This window comes from Pogona vitticeps, chromosome 1 (genome assembly GCF_051106095.1).
Source record: "Pogona vitticeps strain Pit_001003342236 chromosome 1, PviZW2.1, whole genome shotgun sequence".
NCBI lineage: Eukaryota > Metazoa > Chordata > Lepidosauria > Squamata > Agamidae > Pogona > Pogona vitticeps.
This window is the reverse complement of record NC_135783.1, coordinates 89,348,901-89,368,797: the sequence shown is the minus strand read 5'-3', so window position 1 is coordinate 89,368,797 and position 19,897 is coordinate 89,348,901. Positions and strand designations below refer to the sequence as shown.

At 38.6% G+C, this 19,897-nt stretch overlaps 1 protein-coding gene across 5 annotated transcripts in view; it reads right to left on the bottom strand.

Annotated features, from left to right (window-relative positions):
* Window positions 1-19,897, bottom strand: part of TBC1D32 (TBC1 domain family member 32) — a 95,843-nt gene that overhangs the window by 30,905 nt on the left and 45,041 nt on the right. For 4 of the 5 annotated variants that reach the window (XR_013540643.1, XR_013540644.1, XM_020794087.3 and 1 more), the window contains exons 24-27: window positions 16,511-16,633; window positions 15,655-15,763; window positions 14,552-14,645; window positions 6,193-6,318 (exon numbers count right to left, since the gene is read on the bottom strand). Coding sequence is in view for 3 of the 5 variants with exons in the window: in XM_020794087.3 (XP_020649746.3) it covers window positions 6,193-6,318; window positions 14,552-14,645; window positions 15,655-15,763; window positions 16,511-16,633 (452 nt within the window). In the remaining 2 variants the exon portion in view is untranslated. Of the gene's footprint in view, window positions 1-2,998; window positions 4,883-6,192; window positions 6,319-14,551; window positions 14,646-15,654; window positions 15,764-16,510; window positions 16,634-19,897 lie in introns of those variants that run through there. The other variant, XM_072997355.2, reaches the window with a different exon arrangement.

Genomic DNA, 19,897 nt, shown 5'->3' with positions numbered 1-19,897 from the left:
ACATTTAATTAAAACATGAATACTGATAACATAACTCTTGGGTTTTTTAAGAAATCAAGGGCTTAATACTACAGGAAAATATTCCTTTAGTTGACTCTTGTCTTTCACCTTAGCAAAAGGTGCAGGGCACCTTGTAAGCAATGTAAGTGGAACAATTAGTACTATGTAAAATTTCCAAAGTTTCCTTCCAATTGTCACACTGAGGAATTCAATACACTGCTTTAGCACAACTGTGGTTAAGGACCCCAAGCTTAAAATGGTTCTTCTCAGTTCACAAGACACAAGTAATCAGACAAGTGGATGCATTGTAAAACATAGAAAGCTTTTAGAGATGTGATAAATGTGGTGTTCAGATCAACAAAAGGTTGGAAGTTTAAAACAAATAATGAGCCAGTATGAATAAACAGAATGAATGCAGTAAAGTAGGCTGGATATGCTCCCACCTCCCCAGCCCTTATCCAGAGGTGGATAGCAGCATTTTGTACCAGCCAAAGCTTCCAAGCCCCTCAATGTTAGATATAGATAAAATGCAGAGATCAATATGGATCAGTGTGGAAAGATCCCTTATTTATTATTTCAACTTCTATATTGCCCCATTAGTGTGAACACTCTCTAGGAGGTTTACAACCTATCTGATGACATAATTATAGATCACACAAAACAATAACCACAGTATACAAGAAATACAGTGGTGCCTCACATAACAATTTTAATTGGTTCCAAAAAAAAAAAAAAAACGTTATGTGAAACATCGTTATGTGAAACACCATTTCCCATAGGAATGCATTGGAAACTGGTTAATCCGTTCCAATAGGCACGGATTGCCGTCCTTAAGCGAAAAAAACCATAGGAAACATCGTTAAACAATACAATGTTTCCTCCATTGGAATGTATTGAAGCTGACTCAATGCATTTCAATGGCTCTGCGAAGTCAATTTTTGCAAATTTAAATGTGTCATAAAAGGGTCAAAAATGGTTTTAAATGCTTGGATTAGCTTCTGCACCCTCTAAAACGGATGCAAAAGTTAATTTGGCTTTGATCTTACTTTTCGTTAATTTATGGTGAATTTTTCCCCCCCAACTTTTGACACCTGTCAAAATCTGACAGCTCCATTGGTTCCTATGGGGGAAGAAGAAATTCACAAAAAATTAACGAAGACTCAGCAACTGTTCTAAATCCTTGGATTCGTTAGGGGACCCCCTAAGTCATATTCAAACCTGATTTGGCTTTGATCTGACTTTTCGTTAATTTATGGTGATTTTTTTTTTCGGCCCATAGGAACCAATGGAGCTGTCAGATTTTGACAGCTCCATTGGTTCCTATGGGCGGAAAAAAAACATTCACCATAAATTAACGAAAAGTCAGATCAAAGCCAAATCAGGTTTGCACACAACTTAGGGGGTCCTCTAACAAATCCAAGCATTTAGAACCGTTTTTGACCCTTCTAAGACACTTTTTAAATTGAAAAAAGAAACATCGTTAAGTGAATCAGGGGACCTAAAATTGCATTCGTTATGCGAAGCATGGTCCCAAACTTCGCTAAGCGAAAATTGCCCATAGGAAACATCGTTATACGGTGCATATTATTTTCTAAAAAAACACATCGTTATGCAAATTCATCGCTAAACGAGGCACTCGTTAAGCGAGGCACCACTATACATTACAAGATCTGTCACTAGCTAAATCAATAAATCAATATGAGTAAAAATAAATGAATTTAAATGAATTTAACATCTCAGGTCAATTAGGTAAAACACTAATAAAGGCAGTTTTATACCATTCCATTATAATTAACTTCCTAAAAGCTTGGAGGGATAATGGTTGTTCTGGGTTTTTCGGGCTCTTTGGCCGTGTTCTTAAGGTTGTTCTTCCTGACGTTTTGCCAGTCTCTGTGGCCGGCATCTTCAGAGGACAGCAACCTGTACTCTGGTGTAGTTGACTTGGGAGTGAAGATGCCGGCCACAGAGACTGGTGAAACGTCAGGAAGAACAACCATCAGAACATGGCCAAAGAGCATGAAAACCCCAGAACAACTATTAGATCCCGGCCGTGAAAGCCTTCGCGAATATATTGGAGGGATAGCACGTGAATAATCTCTGTGGGAAGCTTATTCCAGAGGGAAAAGGCCAAGACCAAGAACACATAGTTCCTGGCATGAGCATTTTTGGCCTCCTTAGGTGTCACAATTTTTAGAATCAAGAATTACAAGGAGCGGGTGGGACAGGTAGCTATTTTGTAGAAGAGACATTTTGACAAGTATCGAGGTCCTGAAACATTAAGGGCTTTATAGGTCACGATCAGCCTCTTGAATTGGACATGGAAACTAACAATGAGCCAACGAAGGTGTGCCATAACTGGGAATTTATGTTCATATCTGCTGGAACCAGTGATCAGTTTGACAGCCGCATTTTGGACCTGCTGAACTTTTCATATCAAATTTTCCAAAAATGGTCATTAGTTACAGAGGTTGTTTGTCAATGGAATTCAGATGCATTTTTCTTTGCTACATATCCAGAAGTATAATATCTAGCTTATTAAAATCAACTGCTTTATCCATGACAATATGCTTGTCCCAGGAAAGAATTGCAGTTTTGTTTTCTGAAATTGGAGGTGACTGGAATTTATAATATGGAGGAATAGCCAACTGCTGAAAAATCATCTTTGCAACTTAGTTATGCTTGCACATATAATCAGTTGTTGTTAAAACTTCTTCTTCTTCTTCTTCTTCTTCTTCTTCTTCTTCTTCTTCTTCTTCTTCTTCTTCTTCTTCTTCTTGTTACAGTGTTTCCTTGAAACTTTATAAGACAGGGTCTTACATTAATTTTTGCTCCAAAAATGCATTAGGGCTTATTTTCAGGGGAAGTTTCATTTTACAGTCATGTCATCTTCTGGTTGCTGCATAATGCTGCACAATGGTGAAGGACGGGGTTTCACTTAACTAGGACTTATTTTGGGGGTAGGGCTTATATTAAGAGCATCCTGAAAATTCATACTAGGGCTTATTTTCAGGTTAGGTCCTTATTTTCAGGGAAACAGGGTACTTGTAATCCATCAATGTGCCGAACCACATGGGGAAGTCATAAAAGCAGAGCAGACTCCACTGCACATATTCACACTTCAACCTGCAACTGGGGAGACCATGTTTTTCCTCATTCTCTGTTCTGAAATTCTAACAGAGGAAGGTTAGAACATAAGAAGAGCCCTGCTGGATCAGGCCAAGGGCCCATCTAGTCCAGCTTCCTATATTTCACAATGGCCCCACCAGATGCCTCTGGGGGCACACAAGACTTGATACCTGTCTCCTGATAATCCTCCCCTGCTTCTGAGGATATTTTGGGGTTAAAATATTTTGGGTATATATTACAGTTGACATCAGTAAACCTGAGTGACGCTAGTTTCTACTGTATCTGGTCTAATATAAGAAGAATCATCCCCATTACAACTTTCTTATCTAGACATCTGGAGAAAAATGATTAAATATATCGAATGTTGGTGCTTTAACTGGCTAAAGTTTTTAACCTACAGATTTCAAAGAGACCATGGCACTTGAAATTGGAGTGCCCACTTCCACAACTGAGTGAAAAGTTACTGAAACCCATAAACTTCAAAAGAGTTATTGAAGTGGACTGTTACTGTAAGCCACTCAAATCTGAGTCCAATGGAGTTGCCACAAAACATTGGCGAGAACTCTATAGGAATTCATGTAAGGTTTTGTATAGTTTGCAGTGGAAAACTGTAGCAAATTGATAAGGTGCTGGGATATATTTCAGTAATGTCCATGGTCACATACCCATCTGCACAACAGAAATGTTCTGTAACATCTCATGAATTAGCTGCAATTAGTCACGGCAAATTATGCAAACATTACATGAACACCAGTAGAACTGCAGCAATTTTCTTTAAAAGCCAAAATACTTTTTTTAAAAAGCCACTTCCTCACAAAACCCTTGACAAAAGGACATCAGCCCCTCCTCCTTCCTCCAACAGCAGAACAAATTGCTAGAAGCTGCTTGTCTGCTAGTGAACTGCCTCATAACCTGTTGCATTTTAATATGCCCATACTATTAATACAAGCTATTTTAAATCTGAAATTTTGCTTGGTTAAAATCTTCTGTCGTGGCAGTACTTTTTATGAAACTTCCTCTCTGAATAATCATTTCATTTCCTGACGTATTAATATGTGTTCATCTGCTTTATTGCATAGCTATTTGCTACAACTGCTGGAAGCACAGAAATTTATCAGCCTTCTCACTACAACATTAACAAAATGTAAATATAGAATTGTGTCCATTTGTTACCACAGAGCAGTTATGATAAATAATATGCACTTGCCTTTGGATAATTGATATGGCCTCTTTAAAAGCAGAATATATTTCTTCCCACCCCCCCATAAGTTCATTAGTTTTAATCACCAAGGAGCCATGAGTGTAGAATTTAAGAAAATATTTTCTCTACAACTGCCAACATATTTTTATATCTTGTGGGATATATATGACTTACATTATTTAAACCACACAGCAGGCTTGGAACTATATTATATTCACATAAATTGTACACACTGAAAATATTTTGAACACTATCCCATATATGTGTTAGAAGTTTCTAGTCAAACAAGACTAGCATTCTACTTCCATTCTAAAAATGCAGCAGAACCTATTATACACTTTAAATTAAACCCCATTATACACTTATTCCTTGAATTGCACAGGGCCAAGCAGCACGGTTCTGCTTACAAACAATATTAATTTTTTGAGGCCTTTGACTGGCTCTCCTGCTGGGACGGATGGCGAGGAAGCAGCAGCCTGGGCTGGAGCCAACTGCTTTCAGCTTTGCTCGCTCTCCAGACTGGTTCTTTATTTTTCACTGGCAGCTTGGCTCCCACTGCAAAAGAGAAGGCTGGTCACAGTCGATGAGGCAATTTTCCAGCTGTGAGGAACAGCCAGGAGAAGGTTGGGATACCAGCAGCAGTGAGGTTACCATATGCACAAAGCAGCCACCACCACTACTTGGGCTACAAATGCCAGCTTTCAATTCTCCCCTTTGTCCCACAGCTGCCGGCCAGCAGGGAGGCAAACAGCAGCCTCTGGCTTCTCCTGTGCCATCCTCTGGAATAATCACTTAGTAAGAGCCCAGCTTCTCTGCTGCAGCAGCAGTGGCAGCAACACAGCTTGCCTCTGCAAATGGCCAGCCCTGCTTTAAATCTGGTGGAGGAGTCAAGCCAACCTCTGCCAGACGCAACCCCAGCCTCAACCAGCTTTTGCTGAAGCTGGCATGTTTTGTAGTTATGTTTTGGGGAACATAAGAGTTATATATGAATTCTGAACTACATGGGGCCCCTAACTCCAGCATTATTGAAGTTTATTGCTAGAAACAAGGCTTTTATTGTATTCATTGCATTTTGTGTGATTGTTTGTATGACTGTAATTATGTTTTGATGGGCTGTGAATCACACAGAGAGTGTTTGCACTGTTGGGGCAGTACAGAAGTGTAAATAATAATAATACACACATACAAGTCTTCACCTTGTATGGTGGACTTGTGGTCGACTTTGCTTCTTCATAGTTTTGTTGTGGAGCCAGGATCCCTGCACCATGGGTTTACTTGTGAATCCTTCCCCTCTCTGTTCTAAAGGGCACGAATGCAAATCACAAGAGAACATGATCCTCCTATTTGCACGAATGTAGGAACCTAGGCTGCAGCTGCCAGAGAACAATGCATTATCTCCCTGGCTACTATTTCTCCTCTGTAAATGATCTCAAGCAGTTTTTAATAGTTTTTTTCCAGCCACACCACACAATTCAAAATATTCCTTGCAGGAGGCAACAAAAGACCTCTCAAATGCAAGAGTTCTCCCACTTTGTCTCTGTAATCATGTTGTCCTGGCAAACACAAATTTGGAAACAGAAACTTCCCTGGATAATGTACACTCAAAACTAGGTTTACCCCAAATGAAATGCTGTCAGTAAATTTTAGTGAAACGTTAGGTTATTTCAAGATAATCTGGTGAAATAACACTTTTAAATAAACCTTCAAACAAATAATTCTTAGGAATCACCATAGAGAATTATCAATATAGTATTGCAGGGTTTTTTTGTTTGTTTGTTTGTTTGTTTTGTTGTTGTTGTTTTAAGAAGAAGAAGAAGAAGAAGAAGAAGAAGAAGAAGAAGAAGAAGAAGAAGAAGGAAACTCACTGGTGCCGTTCATAACGTTAGGTTTGTTTTCCATAATTTCACAAAACTGTTTCTGAACATTTTCAATCCATCCCAGCTGTTTATCTGGATTCTTTAAATCAGATAAAAGTCTGCTAGTATCATCATCTAAAAGGAAGATGGAAACACTAGTAAGAAAATGGCTACTTTATTTTAGACTAAATAATCACCACAATTAGCAAAAAAAACAAAAAACACCTGGTTTTATTTTGGTCTAACAAAGTTTCCTGAAAAGAACATTTGAGAAAAGAAAGATTACATTTTCCCCTAATCTACACAGATACTTTGTTCAGAATATAACCAAGTCTAATGAGTGACTGGACACATTCATAACAATAAAGACAAGTATAAATTGGTTTTTACACAAGTTACTATAGTAAACATAGTCCTGGGATTGCAATGGGTGGGGAAAGTGGCGCCGTAATTACTGAAATTACCATTTATTCTACTAGTCTACCTCACAGTTCTGAGCCTGCATAACAATGAGCAAAATCTATGTTCCTGATGCGGAAGAAAACAACCAAGTGGCCAGAGAAAGGTTTTGGGAGCCTATGGCTATGTGTGGGCGTGATAAAACCCTCACCTAACCTATCCAGCATCATCAAGAAGAACATGATTGATTGATTGGAGAACCAATCCAGAGAAGACAACAAGGGATAGTTAAACAAGAGAGAAGTTTTTAAAAGAGAGTTAAGAAGAAACTGTTAGAGTGTATATCAGGACAGGAATGTGGATTTCCAGGGAGCTATTTATTATACAGTGGTACCTTGCATAGCAACGATAATCGGTGCAACAAAAATCACTGCAAAGCGATTTCGTTGCTATGCGATTAAAAAAAGCCCATAGGAATGAATGAAAACCCCTTCAATGCATTCCTATGGGCTTCAGACTCATGTTTAAATGAAAATCCTCCATAGGGCGGCCATTTTTGCTGCCCGGTAAGCGAGGAATCTGTCCCAAAAAACAGCGGGCAGCAATTTTTTTAACCTGGCGGCCATTTTGGAACCGCTGATCAGCTGTTAAAAAATCATTGCTTTGCAATGATCGGTAAGCGGATCATCACAAAGCGATTTTTGCCCATTTAAAACATTGCAATGCGATCGCTTTTGCGATCGCAAAATCTTCATTGCTATGCGATTTTGTCGTTAAACAGGGTGCCCGTTAAGCGAGGCACCACTGTAGTTACTTTGTATATAAGATAACTTGTTCTAAAATGAAAAGTTGCTACTGCTCACATATTCAACCTCAAACTTATTCAACCTCACTTAACTGGGGTTGATTTTGGGGGTATGACTTATATTACGAACATCCTGAAAAATCATACTAGGGCTTATTTTCAGGTTAGGTCTTATTTTTGGGGAAACAGGGTAATTGGACTTCAGATTGCAAACCTAGCCATTTGTTTACTGGAAATATTTTAGTCAATGGGGCACACTTCAAATTGAATACTCCTGTGTAGTGTTCCAAATGCTCAGCTAAGCTCCTTTCTTATGTTACTGAACTCCATTTCCACATCCTCATTTTCTACTTCCTCCACAATGAACTGTAGCCACTGAGCATGCTCAGCCCTCACCGGACTATTTCAGGGGGGGTTTCTTCTTCTTCTTCTAAACATCTTGATATTTTTTCCTGAGACAGATGTTTTGTACTTCTGCAAAACTTAAGGTTCCCCAAAGAAAGCAAATAATTTTCTTTTTTAATTCTGAGCCACCCTACTTTGGATATATCACCTGGGTACACATTTTCTGAGAATGCTATTACTGGAGGTGATCTTAAAATAAAACTTCTTAACTTTTATCCTCTTGTTAATCGTCACAAAGCTCTGTATTGCATGCATACAGGAAGATATTTGTGCGGTTTCAATATCTTTAGTCAGTCAAAATTAAAAAGGTAGGAGGAAAGAATAAAATGTTGTTGCACCTTACATAATAAGATATTTATTTTTCTCTGAGCTTTTGTTTATTAAAATCTACTTCCTCAAAACCTGACATAGATTTTGGAAGGAATGAGGTTTTGATATACAAAATCCTCATATAGAAACAAGTATGTAAGTCTTTAATGTGGCACAAATTTTTGTCCTTTCCCTCCCCTTCACTTATGCTTGTCATCATGTTGAAACAGACAAACAAGGATCTCTCTAATCACTTAAGACATGTTCACACTTCACTCCTGGGGATCCAAAACTAAAATATTCTCCTTGTCAGTTGTGCAAGCTAATAATCACAGGGAGCCAGTTAACTCATGCTATACCAACACAATATGTGGCTAAAATATGCAAATCAGCAATTAGAGACTTTCAAATACATCTGAATGAGTACAAGGTTTTCTAAAAGGCTATTTTAAAGAATATAATCTATCTAACACAGAGAAAAAGATAAAACCACGTGAATTACACATGAATGCAATATTAGAAGCATGAAATACTAAAATTATTTTTAGTATTTACTTGAAGACCCCTGAAATTAAAATTTACTTATGGGTTTTTTCAAATAACCATCAAGAACCAGCTCTGAATCAGCCTCATGAGACTTACAAATGTGATATTCATAACTTTTAAATATCAAGCTTTTAATATAATAATAACTTTAGAACTGCAGAGCTGGAAGGGACCCTTTGAAACATTGAGTCCAGCCCCTGTCAAAGAAACAAGTTGATCAAGTTCATTTATATATATATATAAAATTTATATATTTATGACTGGAGGTGATCTTAAAATAACCTCCAGTGCAATGAGATATAGATATACAGTGGTGCCCTGCATGATGACGATAATCCTGTCAAAATCGCTGTACAGCGAAATCATCGTCATGCGAAAAAAACCCATTGGAATGCATTGAAAACCGGTTAATGCATTCCAATGGGGAAATACCTCATCGTCAAGCGAAGATCGCCCACAGAGAACTGCCAATCAGCTGTTTAAAATCGCTGTCTTCTGAAGCTTCTGTCCGGAAAACACCCATTTTGCAAAGGGAGGGAAGCCATTTTGCAAAGGGAAGCCATTTTGCGGAACCGGAAAAATAATCGTTTAGCGAACAAACGGTTTGCGAAGCAGGGACCTAATCAACATAAAGCAGATTTCCCCCATAGGAACCATCATTTTGCAATTGTCAAGCTATTTCGTCGTTTACCAGGTTAAGCATCTAGTGGGGCACCACTGTATATCTATCTATCTCATATATGGTGCTATTAATCACCATAGATTTAAAAATAAAAATGGAGATGAAACCTGAAACTTATTTGTTCAATATGGTAAAGCTAAACTCAAGACAAGAGACAAACATTTGTTTATACATATTAGGCACAGCCAGAATTCAAGTGGCAAAACAATGGAAAGACAAGGAGGAACCTTCGATGGATGATTGTTTAATAAAATTACAGGAACTAATATTAATGGATAAACTAACAGACTCATTGAAAAGAAAGAGTAGAATGGAGCACGGATTTCAATGGGGGAAAGGAAAGAATTATCTTAGAGAAATGGAAGAAAGATTCCAAACTTGTACCAACTGACTTAGGCTTAAATTAGAAGCAGAACTGCTCTCAATAGAAGTAAAAACAAAGTGAAGCAGCTTGTTAATATGGATATAAAATAAGAATTTAAAAAGGTATTATTAAGATTGCGAAGAAAATAAATGTCTGTTTGCAAGAGATAATAAAAGGTTATTTTGGTTATGTGCTAATATTGTGATAATTATTAACTTATTTTTATAATTTTTAAAATGCAATAAAGATTAAAAGTTAAAAAAAGAGGCATGGTTTAATTATTTATGTGGTCCAACTTTAAAAACATGTTTCCCTTAAGTTACTTGATATTCTTGCTTCATGGCAGCATGCTAATGCTCCATTCAGTATTCAACTTCCTTCAACTTCCTAAATGAAATAATCACTTGCAAATGCCAGTAGCCTTTTCTTTAATTAAATAGAAAATATCCGCTGTTTGTTTCACTGCAAAAATCCATTTAAAATTCCCATTAAGACCTTAATAATTTATACTTAAATTGTCTTCCTGTTATTGGAATTCATCTGACCAATCCAGAATATTTTGCAAAATTGTAGTACAGTTCTTCTCACCGATTCAGCATACAAAACTGCCAAGGAATCAGAGCAAAAGGCTTCATCCCTCAAAAGCTCTGCTGGGGCAAAGCCCAATTTACGTTTCTGCCTTTGGTCAACTTCATTTAGCTAGGCCCAAGGAAAAAACAATAACTGTTATGCTGACCATTATCTGTGGCAGCAAAACCCTCCTTGCACTTTTTTTCTCTGTTGCCAGTTTTGGTAACCACATCTGCAGAAATTCTTTTAGAAGTAGGGCGTTTGAAACATTAGCTAAAATTCCTGGCTGGATATATCTCACACCATAATTATTCTACATCTTATATTATTTATTTTATGTCTACTTGTCCTATGCCTATTCTGTACTTAAACACATAATCTTAGAGTGTAGTTCGAAAAAACAGGTACACATCTTTTTGTGATATACCAAAGCCTAGCCTCTTAAACAGCAGCAGTAGCACTGAGTATACTTGGCCTGCAAAAGCCTCTCCCTCCAGCAGTAGCCATCTTTATGTGGGCCAAGCTATAGATTTCCTTTCAGATCTTACCATTCTTACCCACTAGAAAAGAGACAGAAGAGCAAGGGACAGGTTTATAGTTTTTTTTTTTAATGCTTTCTGATGTTCCTGTTTCTATCTTAACATCACACTAATATAGATTTAAATATCTAGGCATCTCTCTACAAAGGTAGAGCCAATTGAGGAACAGAAGTATGCAGTGGGAACATGTATTAGGCTAAAACAGTCTGGCCCAGTAAAATAAAAAAATTAAAAAAATAAAATAAAAAAGATATCTTGTTGTAGGTTTTTCAGGATGTTTAGCAGAAAAACCTACAATCACCATCAGATCCTGGCCATGAAAACCTTTGAGATTACAAAAAAGATCTTTATTTATTGTCTGCTTTATCACACATTTCCTTATATACTTTTAAGTTCAGTAAGTCTGCAATATTTCTTGGGATTCCGCTTTCTGCCTACAAATGATTGCCTCTGAACGCCTACAAATTATTAGAGCAACACCTTAAGCTGGTTGCATAGCAGAATGAATTTGAACAACTGGCTGCAAAGCCAGGGTACAGAGTTCGATTCCCCACTGTACCTCCTCAGAAGGAGAGCCAGCTTGTATGACCTCAGACAAGCCATGTTATCCCAGAGTGCTCCCAGAAGACAGCACTTGTAAAGTATTTCTGTGCACTTTATATCATGAAATCTCTGAGAAGCATCACCATAAGTTTCGTATTCATATACAAATACCACTGCACAGCTAAACTTACTGAGGGTCCAGCCCCTGGGGCTGGACTGTGCACTCACATACCCAGCAGTGGCAGCAGCAGCCTCGGTCAGCCTTCAAATCGCTCCCAGACCGCCGCTCTCTTTCCGCTCATCTAGCCACTTGGCAGCCGTGCAGGCAGACTTGTCCTCCCTAAACCTGCCTGGAGTTGGCTAGATGAGTGGAAAGAGGGCGGCAATGCAGGAGCAATTGGAAGGCTGACTGAGGCTGCCGCCGCCACTAGATGCATGACTGGTCGTCCGGCCCCTGGAACGTCCAATCATACCTTGTTAAGTCCAGCTCTGCAGGGATATTCATATCCGTATATGAATACCTCCATCTCTAATACTAATTAAACTCCAGTTGGAAAGTATTTATATAGGAAAATGATTCCTAAAATTAGTCTGAGCTTTCCTTAATGGTATCGGGAGGGGGGGGGACAGAACCCACAACTAATTCATTTCCAGACTGTCCTTTGTTAGATTTGCATAAATCATTTTACCCTAATATCTGATTTCATTTGTTATAAAAACCTTGCTGTGTTTGCATTACATTTAAGGAACAATAATACTGTAAAGCCATCCTGTTTTCAATTCAAGACTTAATGATGGACATGGATATTAAACACAGTTTTAATCCTAGTGGATATATATGCCTTATAATTCAAAGTAGAAGAGAAGTGGAGTAGACACAAGTAAAAAATTAAATTAAATTCTGGCACACTTTGAACACATAAGACTGTTTTTCAAGAGCACAGCCCATGGAAGATAACGTACATTCAGCAAAGTTCTTTATTTTGTACAGATAAGCTTCACAGAGATTTTTATTTTATCTCTTGAAAAGGAGCCTTAAGTGCTTTAAGTGTGTGCAGCACTTATATTGCTTGTCTGGTCAATAAATATCTACATCCAATGTGCTTTTTTTCACATGGGATTTTTGCTTGGTACAATCTCTACATTTGTGGTAACTTCCTGTAATTCAATGGCTTAATGGAGACCCATAAAGTACAAACCAAACTATGTAAGCAGACAGAAAAATGGAAAAAAAATCCTCTAGCAAGTGACCATGGTGAACTTCAGGTACTAGACAGATGATATGTTTACTACATATTTTCCCTACTTTTTTAACACTTGTATGTCGATTATGTATATAGATTATCTAGAATCAATTCCACATGATGTCTGGTCTAGTTATACGAAGGAGACAGCTTTGACTGCCTAGGATGACCTATGTAGAGAACTGGACAGGGGGGAGTGTGTCCCTTTTGGTTCTGCTAGACTTCTCAGTGAATTTCTCAGTATCCATCTTGGGCATCTTTCATAGATGGGTCTTGGAGGCACTGGTTCACAGAGGTTTCATAGAGGTTCCAATTCTATATGGCGGTCAAAATTCAGACCGTAGTATTGGATCCCCTGGCCCATTGGCTTATGGGGTTCTCTGAAGTTTTAGTTCTGTCCTCATGACATTTAAGATTTAAATGAAACTGCTGGAATGTCTCGAGAGTTAGGGTTCGGTGCCATCAGTACCTAGCTACATCTCTTCTTTCCATCTGATTCTAAGGAAGTTATTTGGCATCTAAACCAGTATTCATACTCAGTAATGGATTGGATGAGGGCAAACAACTAACACTTAATTCAGACAAGACAGAGGTCTTCTGGTGTCAACAGGTGGGTCAGGGATAGGAATCCAGCCAGCACTGGGTGGGGGCAAATTTCCCCTGAAAAGTCATATCTGCAGCTTAGTTGTGCTCCTAGATTCAACCATGAGCCTGAATACTCAAGTTTAACAGCAGCCAGGAGAGCATTTTATGTTCAAGCCAGTGCAAAAACTTCTGTCTGTTCATTGAGATGTGTGATATGGCTATGGTGACATACCTTAGTTACTTCCCATCTGGTTTACTGCAATGAACTCTACTTTAGCTGTCTTTGAAAAGTGCTTGGAAATGTCATCAGGTTTAAAATGCTGCAGCCAGGCTGCTGACTGGCACTAGTTATATGGAGCACATATACAGTGGTGCCCCGCATAGCGAGGTTAATCCGTTCCGGATTAACCTTCGCTATGGGGAAACATCGCTAAATGGAACGGAAAAGCCCATTTTCGTTTAATGCATTCCAAATGGGCCCAAAACTCACCGTTCTGCGATGTTTCCTCATCCGCGAAAACGCTGCGCGTGGCCATTTTGAGTGTTCCGGTGGCCATTTTGGGTGTTCCGGTGGCCATTTTGGGTGTTCCGGTGGCCATTTTGGGTGTTCCGACAGCCATTTTGGAACCGCCAAACAGCTGTTCCCCCATCGCAATTCAATAAAACATCGGTATGCGATCGCATTAGCAATTGCAAAATCCGCATCACTATGCGGATTCATTGTTAAATGGTGCGCTCGTTATGCGAGGCACCACTATCCTATTACAACAGCTTCACTAGTTGCCAGTCCATTTCTAGGTCCAATTCAGAGGGCTGATTATGACTTTCAAAGCCCTATACAGCTTGGGTCCAGGCTAGCTGAAGGATCATAAAACTCCATATAAGCCTCCTTGGCTGTTAAGATCTTCTGGGAAGCCCCTTGCCTTAGTCCTACTACCATCTTTGACTCATTTGGTCAAGATGAAAGAGAAAACGTACTTCCTCAAGAAGCCTGTCTTTCTGTCATCAGGTGCAGACCTTCCCTGTCAGGCATGCTTTTAAGCGATAATTTCTTTTTCTTTTTATAGGAATGCTGTGTCTACTGAATTTAGAGATTTTAAAACCATTTAAAAAAAAACTTTTTAATGGTGGTTTTTAATACTGATATATGTTTAATTGTTTTTATAGAGTTTTTGCACTATTTTTAATGGTCATTATTGTGTAGTTTTGGCTAATTGTGAGCTACCTCGAATGCTCTATGGGAGAAAGGCTGCATACAAAACAAATAAAAAGCAAACTAACATGTAGGTGCACAAAGTCATACAATATCAACGTCAGAAATAAATAAAAATTTACATAGTTTATTCCCTTTTCCCCCTAATGTATCAGTTCCACTACCTTGCCTCGAATCGGTCTTTCTAGGAAATTCAGCAAGATAGCATGTGGGTAAAGGATAGGATGAAAACATTGGCCAGGGATATGGATCATCACCCTAAAGGGGAGCAAGAGAGAATAAAATCATGTTTCTAGCATTTCTCCATTCAATAATTCACTTACACAACCATATCTTTTATTTATTATTTATATACCAAACATACTGCATTTGGCATTGTAATTAAACATTACAGTAGGACTCTGGTGTCTGAGCAGGATCAGTTCCAACCCCCCCCCCCTTGATACTGAAAACTGTAGATGTGCAAATGCTACATATATAGCATAGTCTCTAATTCCCTTTTGTTTGTTTGTTCAGTCGTTTAGTCGTGTCCGACTCTTCATGTCTGACTCTCTAATTCCCTTTAGTGGCCAGTTCTTTGGAAACTCATATTTCTAGGGCTTTTTATTTCATATTTTCAGTCAGTGGATAACTGAAAACACAGGTACTGACCCCACAGATATGGCAGGACTACTGTATCATTCTTTCTTTTTATGGATATCAGGGCTAGTAAGCAGCTAAGTCTAAAAATAGAATCACCTACATGAAAAGCTAAGAAATTTTTATTTTTTAGAATATATACTTGATTTCCAGTTTTCTACACTAATTGATTTGCAATACTATACTGACCAATTCCATCTGATCTTTTAGAAATATAGGAACAAGCTAGGCAGATAAGAAAGGGGAATGCTTTCTTGAGATATTTATTTTATTATCTGAAGAAGATCCTTTAGTGACTGAAATATGTACAAATGTAAATAAATACTATACCATACAAAAACTCAGAATTTCATGGGTAAAATTAAAAATGACAATCGGGAACAAATTCAGAAAGCTTATCAACAAGATTATACAAAAATACAACAAAATGTAAAAACAGGAGTAGCATAATCGCATTATACAACTCTTTAAAACTACGTAAAAGGGAGTAGCTATGCAGGCAGCCAGAAAACATCTTTTAAATTAAACATCTCAACTAAATTAAAACATTAAAACCCCAAAGAATTATTCCTCAGTTTCAGCAAATATCCCCTGTAAAGACAGATGTGCACAAATGTACATTTACAACCTTCTGCAGTATTCTTGGAGGCAAGATCCGTTCTGTTGGTCCCCCAACATGAGTGATTCGAACAAGAATATGGTTTCTCTCAACCGATAAGCCATCAATTATAAAGTCTCTGCAAAAAAGTAAACCTGAATTGTGTTTGGAAACAATGGAAAGCTTTTAAATGCAACACTCAATGGCTAGCTTGCTGTTAACATGGGATTTGAGTCTCAGCTTTGATCAAGATAACCAAATTCCAGTGCTGGACTCACTGGGAGGTAAGCAGAAGTTCAATAGACATGATCCTTTGTTTGTCTTACCTGCACAAAGGAAATCCAAACATGGTATTTATGATTTAATTATGGGACTGACTAGACATGAGTTGATTTGTGTTCATCTCGTAAGAGTAAATTACAAAGGAAAACACAAAAATGGGAAATGACTAACAACATTCTCAGGTTATTAAAATTACAGATGTGTCCCCTTCCATGTTAGGTGATATCTTTTTTCAGATATGGCTGTGTAACATAACAAGGATCCACATATTTATGCATGTTGCTACTCTCCTTTAGACATTATCGCTTATTGGTTGTGCACTGGCAAGTGACATAAAATAATCAATAACTGTCAGATTCTCTGCCAAGAACCGCTGAACTGGGGAAACAACAGTATACCATCACATCTCATTTTCATGACTTCAAAACTGATATTCTGTATCAAAAGCAAAAGATGTGATCTTTCCTATAATTTTCCTGAACTCAGCATGCAGAGCCATTTCTTCCACTGAGTGGAACAAGTCTATGTGTGGAGAAGCCCCCAGAGTAGATTACACAGAACTAGTGATTAAGTTGATATTAAACTTAAATTTAAATATTCTTACCGAGTTGTTTCAGAAATATTGATGGCGTTCTCTTTCTGAGCATCTAGGAGAACTGCTGATATCTTATACTGTGATTCTAAAAGCAGAAGTGTATCTAGCTCACAGCAAAGCACATTTAATAATCTGCAAGATATAATATTGAAATTGCTGAACATTAGCTATATGTTTTTGTAACACACAAATGCTAAGCTAGAGTAAGAGTCTGTTCTGTAACTGCTATAACACAACAAAGACGTTAGAAAATGCTTAGTCTTTTTGCAACTAAGCACAAATGGATTGTGAATGTTTCTCACAATGTTGCTCCCACTCACTGAAAAAGGTGACCTGAGCAAACAAAAATTCCAGAAAAAGAACTCATCTAAGAAAAACAACTTCTTTTTTTTCTAGAAAACCTTTTTCAGAGTTTATCACACAGAAAGTATGTCAAAATGTATCTAATCAAGGCCATCTTACCCAGATGGTTTATTTCATGGACACGTGGAAGAAAAATCCCACTTGATGTGATCAGTTGTGATTTCCTTCACATTGGAAGGAAAAGGAAAAGCAATGATAACTATTTTTAGTTATAACAGTATATTCATGAGTCTAAATATTTTATTCATAAAACTGTTCTCTCAAATTCTCAAGACAAGCCCTAATTTGCTAGTATAATTCAACATGTGATGGATTACTAAAATCAATACTTTGACTTCTACTGTTTGAGTGTAGATTTATTGGGGGGGGGGGAAGGCCTGCATATTTTTATTACTTATGATTATATTATTCTAAAACATTCCTAGTATGAAAAACGTATTATGAATTACTTATAATTAATCATTCAGAAAAAATAATATTATGATGCATTCACAAATGCTATTTTATGCATGGAATATCTTTACTGTTTAGATTTAATATCAGTAACAAAATAAAAAAAAAACAAAAGCATCTACAGATACGAAAGTGAAGAGATTTTTAACTTTCAAATGACTGCTGAATAAGTGGTCTAGTATGACCAGATAGGCGGGATAGAAATAAAATAAATAAATAAAATAAATAAATACCAGGTAAGATATTTATGGCCATTGGCTGGACAATGAAAATGTTCAATAAAACTTTATTTTCACTGGCTGTTTTGCAAAGTCCAAGGAGGGGGACAGAATGTATGTAAGAATGGGTGAAAATTTAGAAGGGATCATAGGCACAGAGACAGAATGATAGTGTTACAATACACACAGTGAGGTAGAACAAGATTTCTAGAGAGAGAGGACTTGAAAAGTTTACATGTAGGTTGCAAAATTAGGACTAGGATTGTGTCTTCTGTGCCATCAAGTCAGAACCGATTTATAACAACCTTAAGAAGGCATTCAAGGTATGTGAGATATTTAAGGGGTGGTTTTAACATTCCCACACCCCCAGTGAGTCTCCATGGCCAAGCAGGGATTTGAACTCCATTCTCCAAAGTTTTAGTCTATCACTCTATCCACTACACCACACTGGGAATCCAGGACTATAATTAGGTGAGACCAAAGACTGCATCAGAAATGTTCATACATTTATTTTGTATCACACATCTCTGTATTTTCAAGTGGCAGTTATCACTTAAACACCCACATTGGAACTGGTGTCAACACCACTAGTTAAAGGGTTGAGTTCTCACAAAAGACTAAAATATCTTTTGCAGAGTGAAGTGGAAGTTGAAGAAGAGGTCCAGGTGTCCTAATTGTCCTAACACAGGTTAGCAACAAGCTCAGATCTAAAGATAGTCCCTGTGTACTAGTGGAAAGTGGCAACCTAACTGAGGGAGGCTTGGACATGTGGTGCATGAGGAAATCCAAATAGATATTTTCTAACTTTCCAAACAAACATTTCTACAACTGTAATATCCATGCTATCTTGCAGTAAATCAAACAAGACTGATTCGACTATTAATTAGAGTTGGCTGTCAGAATGCCTGAATAGCACTTCCAAAAACAGAATTCTATCATGCTACAAGTGAGGAAGACAATGCCAGAGTACTCTAGTCCATTCTGTCTTCCTACATTTTTTTTCTCCTTCCCTCACAATTCAGTGCCCTCTGGCCATTAATTTCACTCCAATGAGTAATTTTGTCCTTCCATTAATTAATTACTCTAATGACAGGGGCAAAACGTCTCTGTTGGTCCTCCTCGACATCTCAGTGGCCTTCGATACCGTCGACCACAGTATCCTCCTGGGGAAGCTTTCTGAGTTGGGAATCAGTGGCTTGGCGCTAGCCTGGCTCCGTTCCTTCTTGGAGGACCGACCCCAGAGAGTACAACTTGGGGAGAATATCTCGGCCCCGTGGAGTCTCAATTGTGGGGTCCCACAGCGGTCGACTATCTCCCCAATGCTGTTTAACATCTATATGAGGCCACTGGGTGAGGTCATCGGGGTGTGTAGCCTCATGTCACCAATATGCCGATGACACCCAGCTCTACATCTCCTTTTTACCAACTGCAGGTGATACCATCCTGTCCCTCCAGCGCTACCTGGGGGCTGTACTGCAGTGGATGCAGAAAAATGGGCTGAGGCTGAACCCGGACAAGACGGAGGTTCTGAGGGTGGGCGCCCCTGGGGTTGGTGGCCCAGGTGACTCAGTTTTGGGAGGGTGACCCTGGCTGCTAAGAGTGGGGTTCGCAGCTTGGGGGTACATCTGGACCCGACACTCATCATGGAAACCCAGGTGACGTTGGTTGTCCGCACCGCCTTTTTCCACCTTTGGCAGATTGCCTGGCTGCGATCCTACCTTGACACAGGGGCGCTCACTACCTTGGTACATGCACTCATAATCTGAAGATTAGACCACTGTAACATGCTCTATGTGGGGCTGCCTTTGAGGCTGATGTGGAAACTTCAAGTGGTGCAGAATGCAGCAGCCAGACTCCTCACTGGAGTGAGAAAACACCAACTTATTTCTCCCACCCTGACTTCAAAGTTCTAATGCTTACCTATAAGGCCCTAAACGGTTTAGGACCTCGATACTTGGCGGAACACCTGCTCCCACCAAGATCTACTCGGATCAACCATGCGAGTCAGGAAGTGAGGCTGAGGAGCCTGACACCGAGGGAGGCCTGGAGGGAAAAGACACGAAACTGGGCCTTCTCGGTGGTGGCTCCTCGTCTTTGGAATAACCTCCTTCTGGAGATTTGCGAGGACCCTACGCTGGGTACTTTTAAAAGTCAACTAAAAACATGGATGTACATCCAGGCCTTCCCTCCTGTCAACATCTCTTTCTTTTCCTTTCTATCTATTATTTACTATATTTCTGCACACCATTTGTTATTTTTGTACGGAAATGTTCTTGTATTATTTTATGCTGTAAGCCGCCCAAGGTGGTAGAATTTACGAGATGGGCAGTATATAAGTCGAACAAACAAATAAATAAAATAA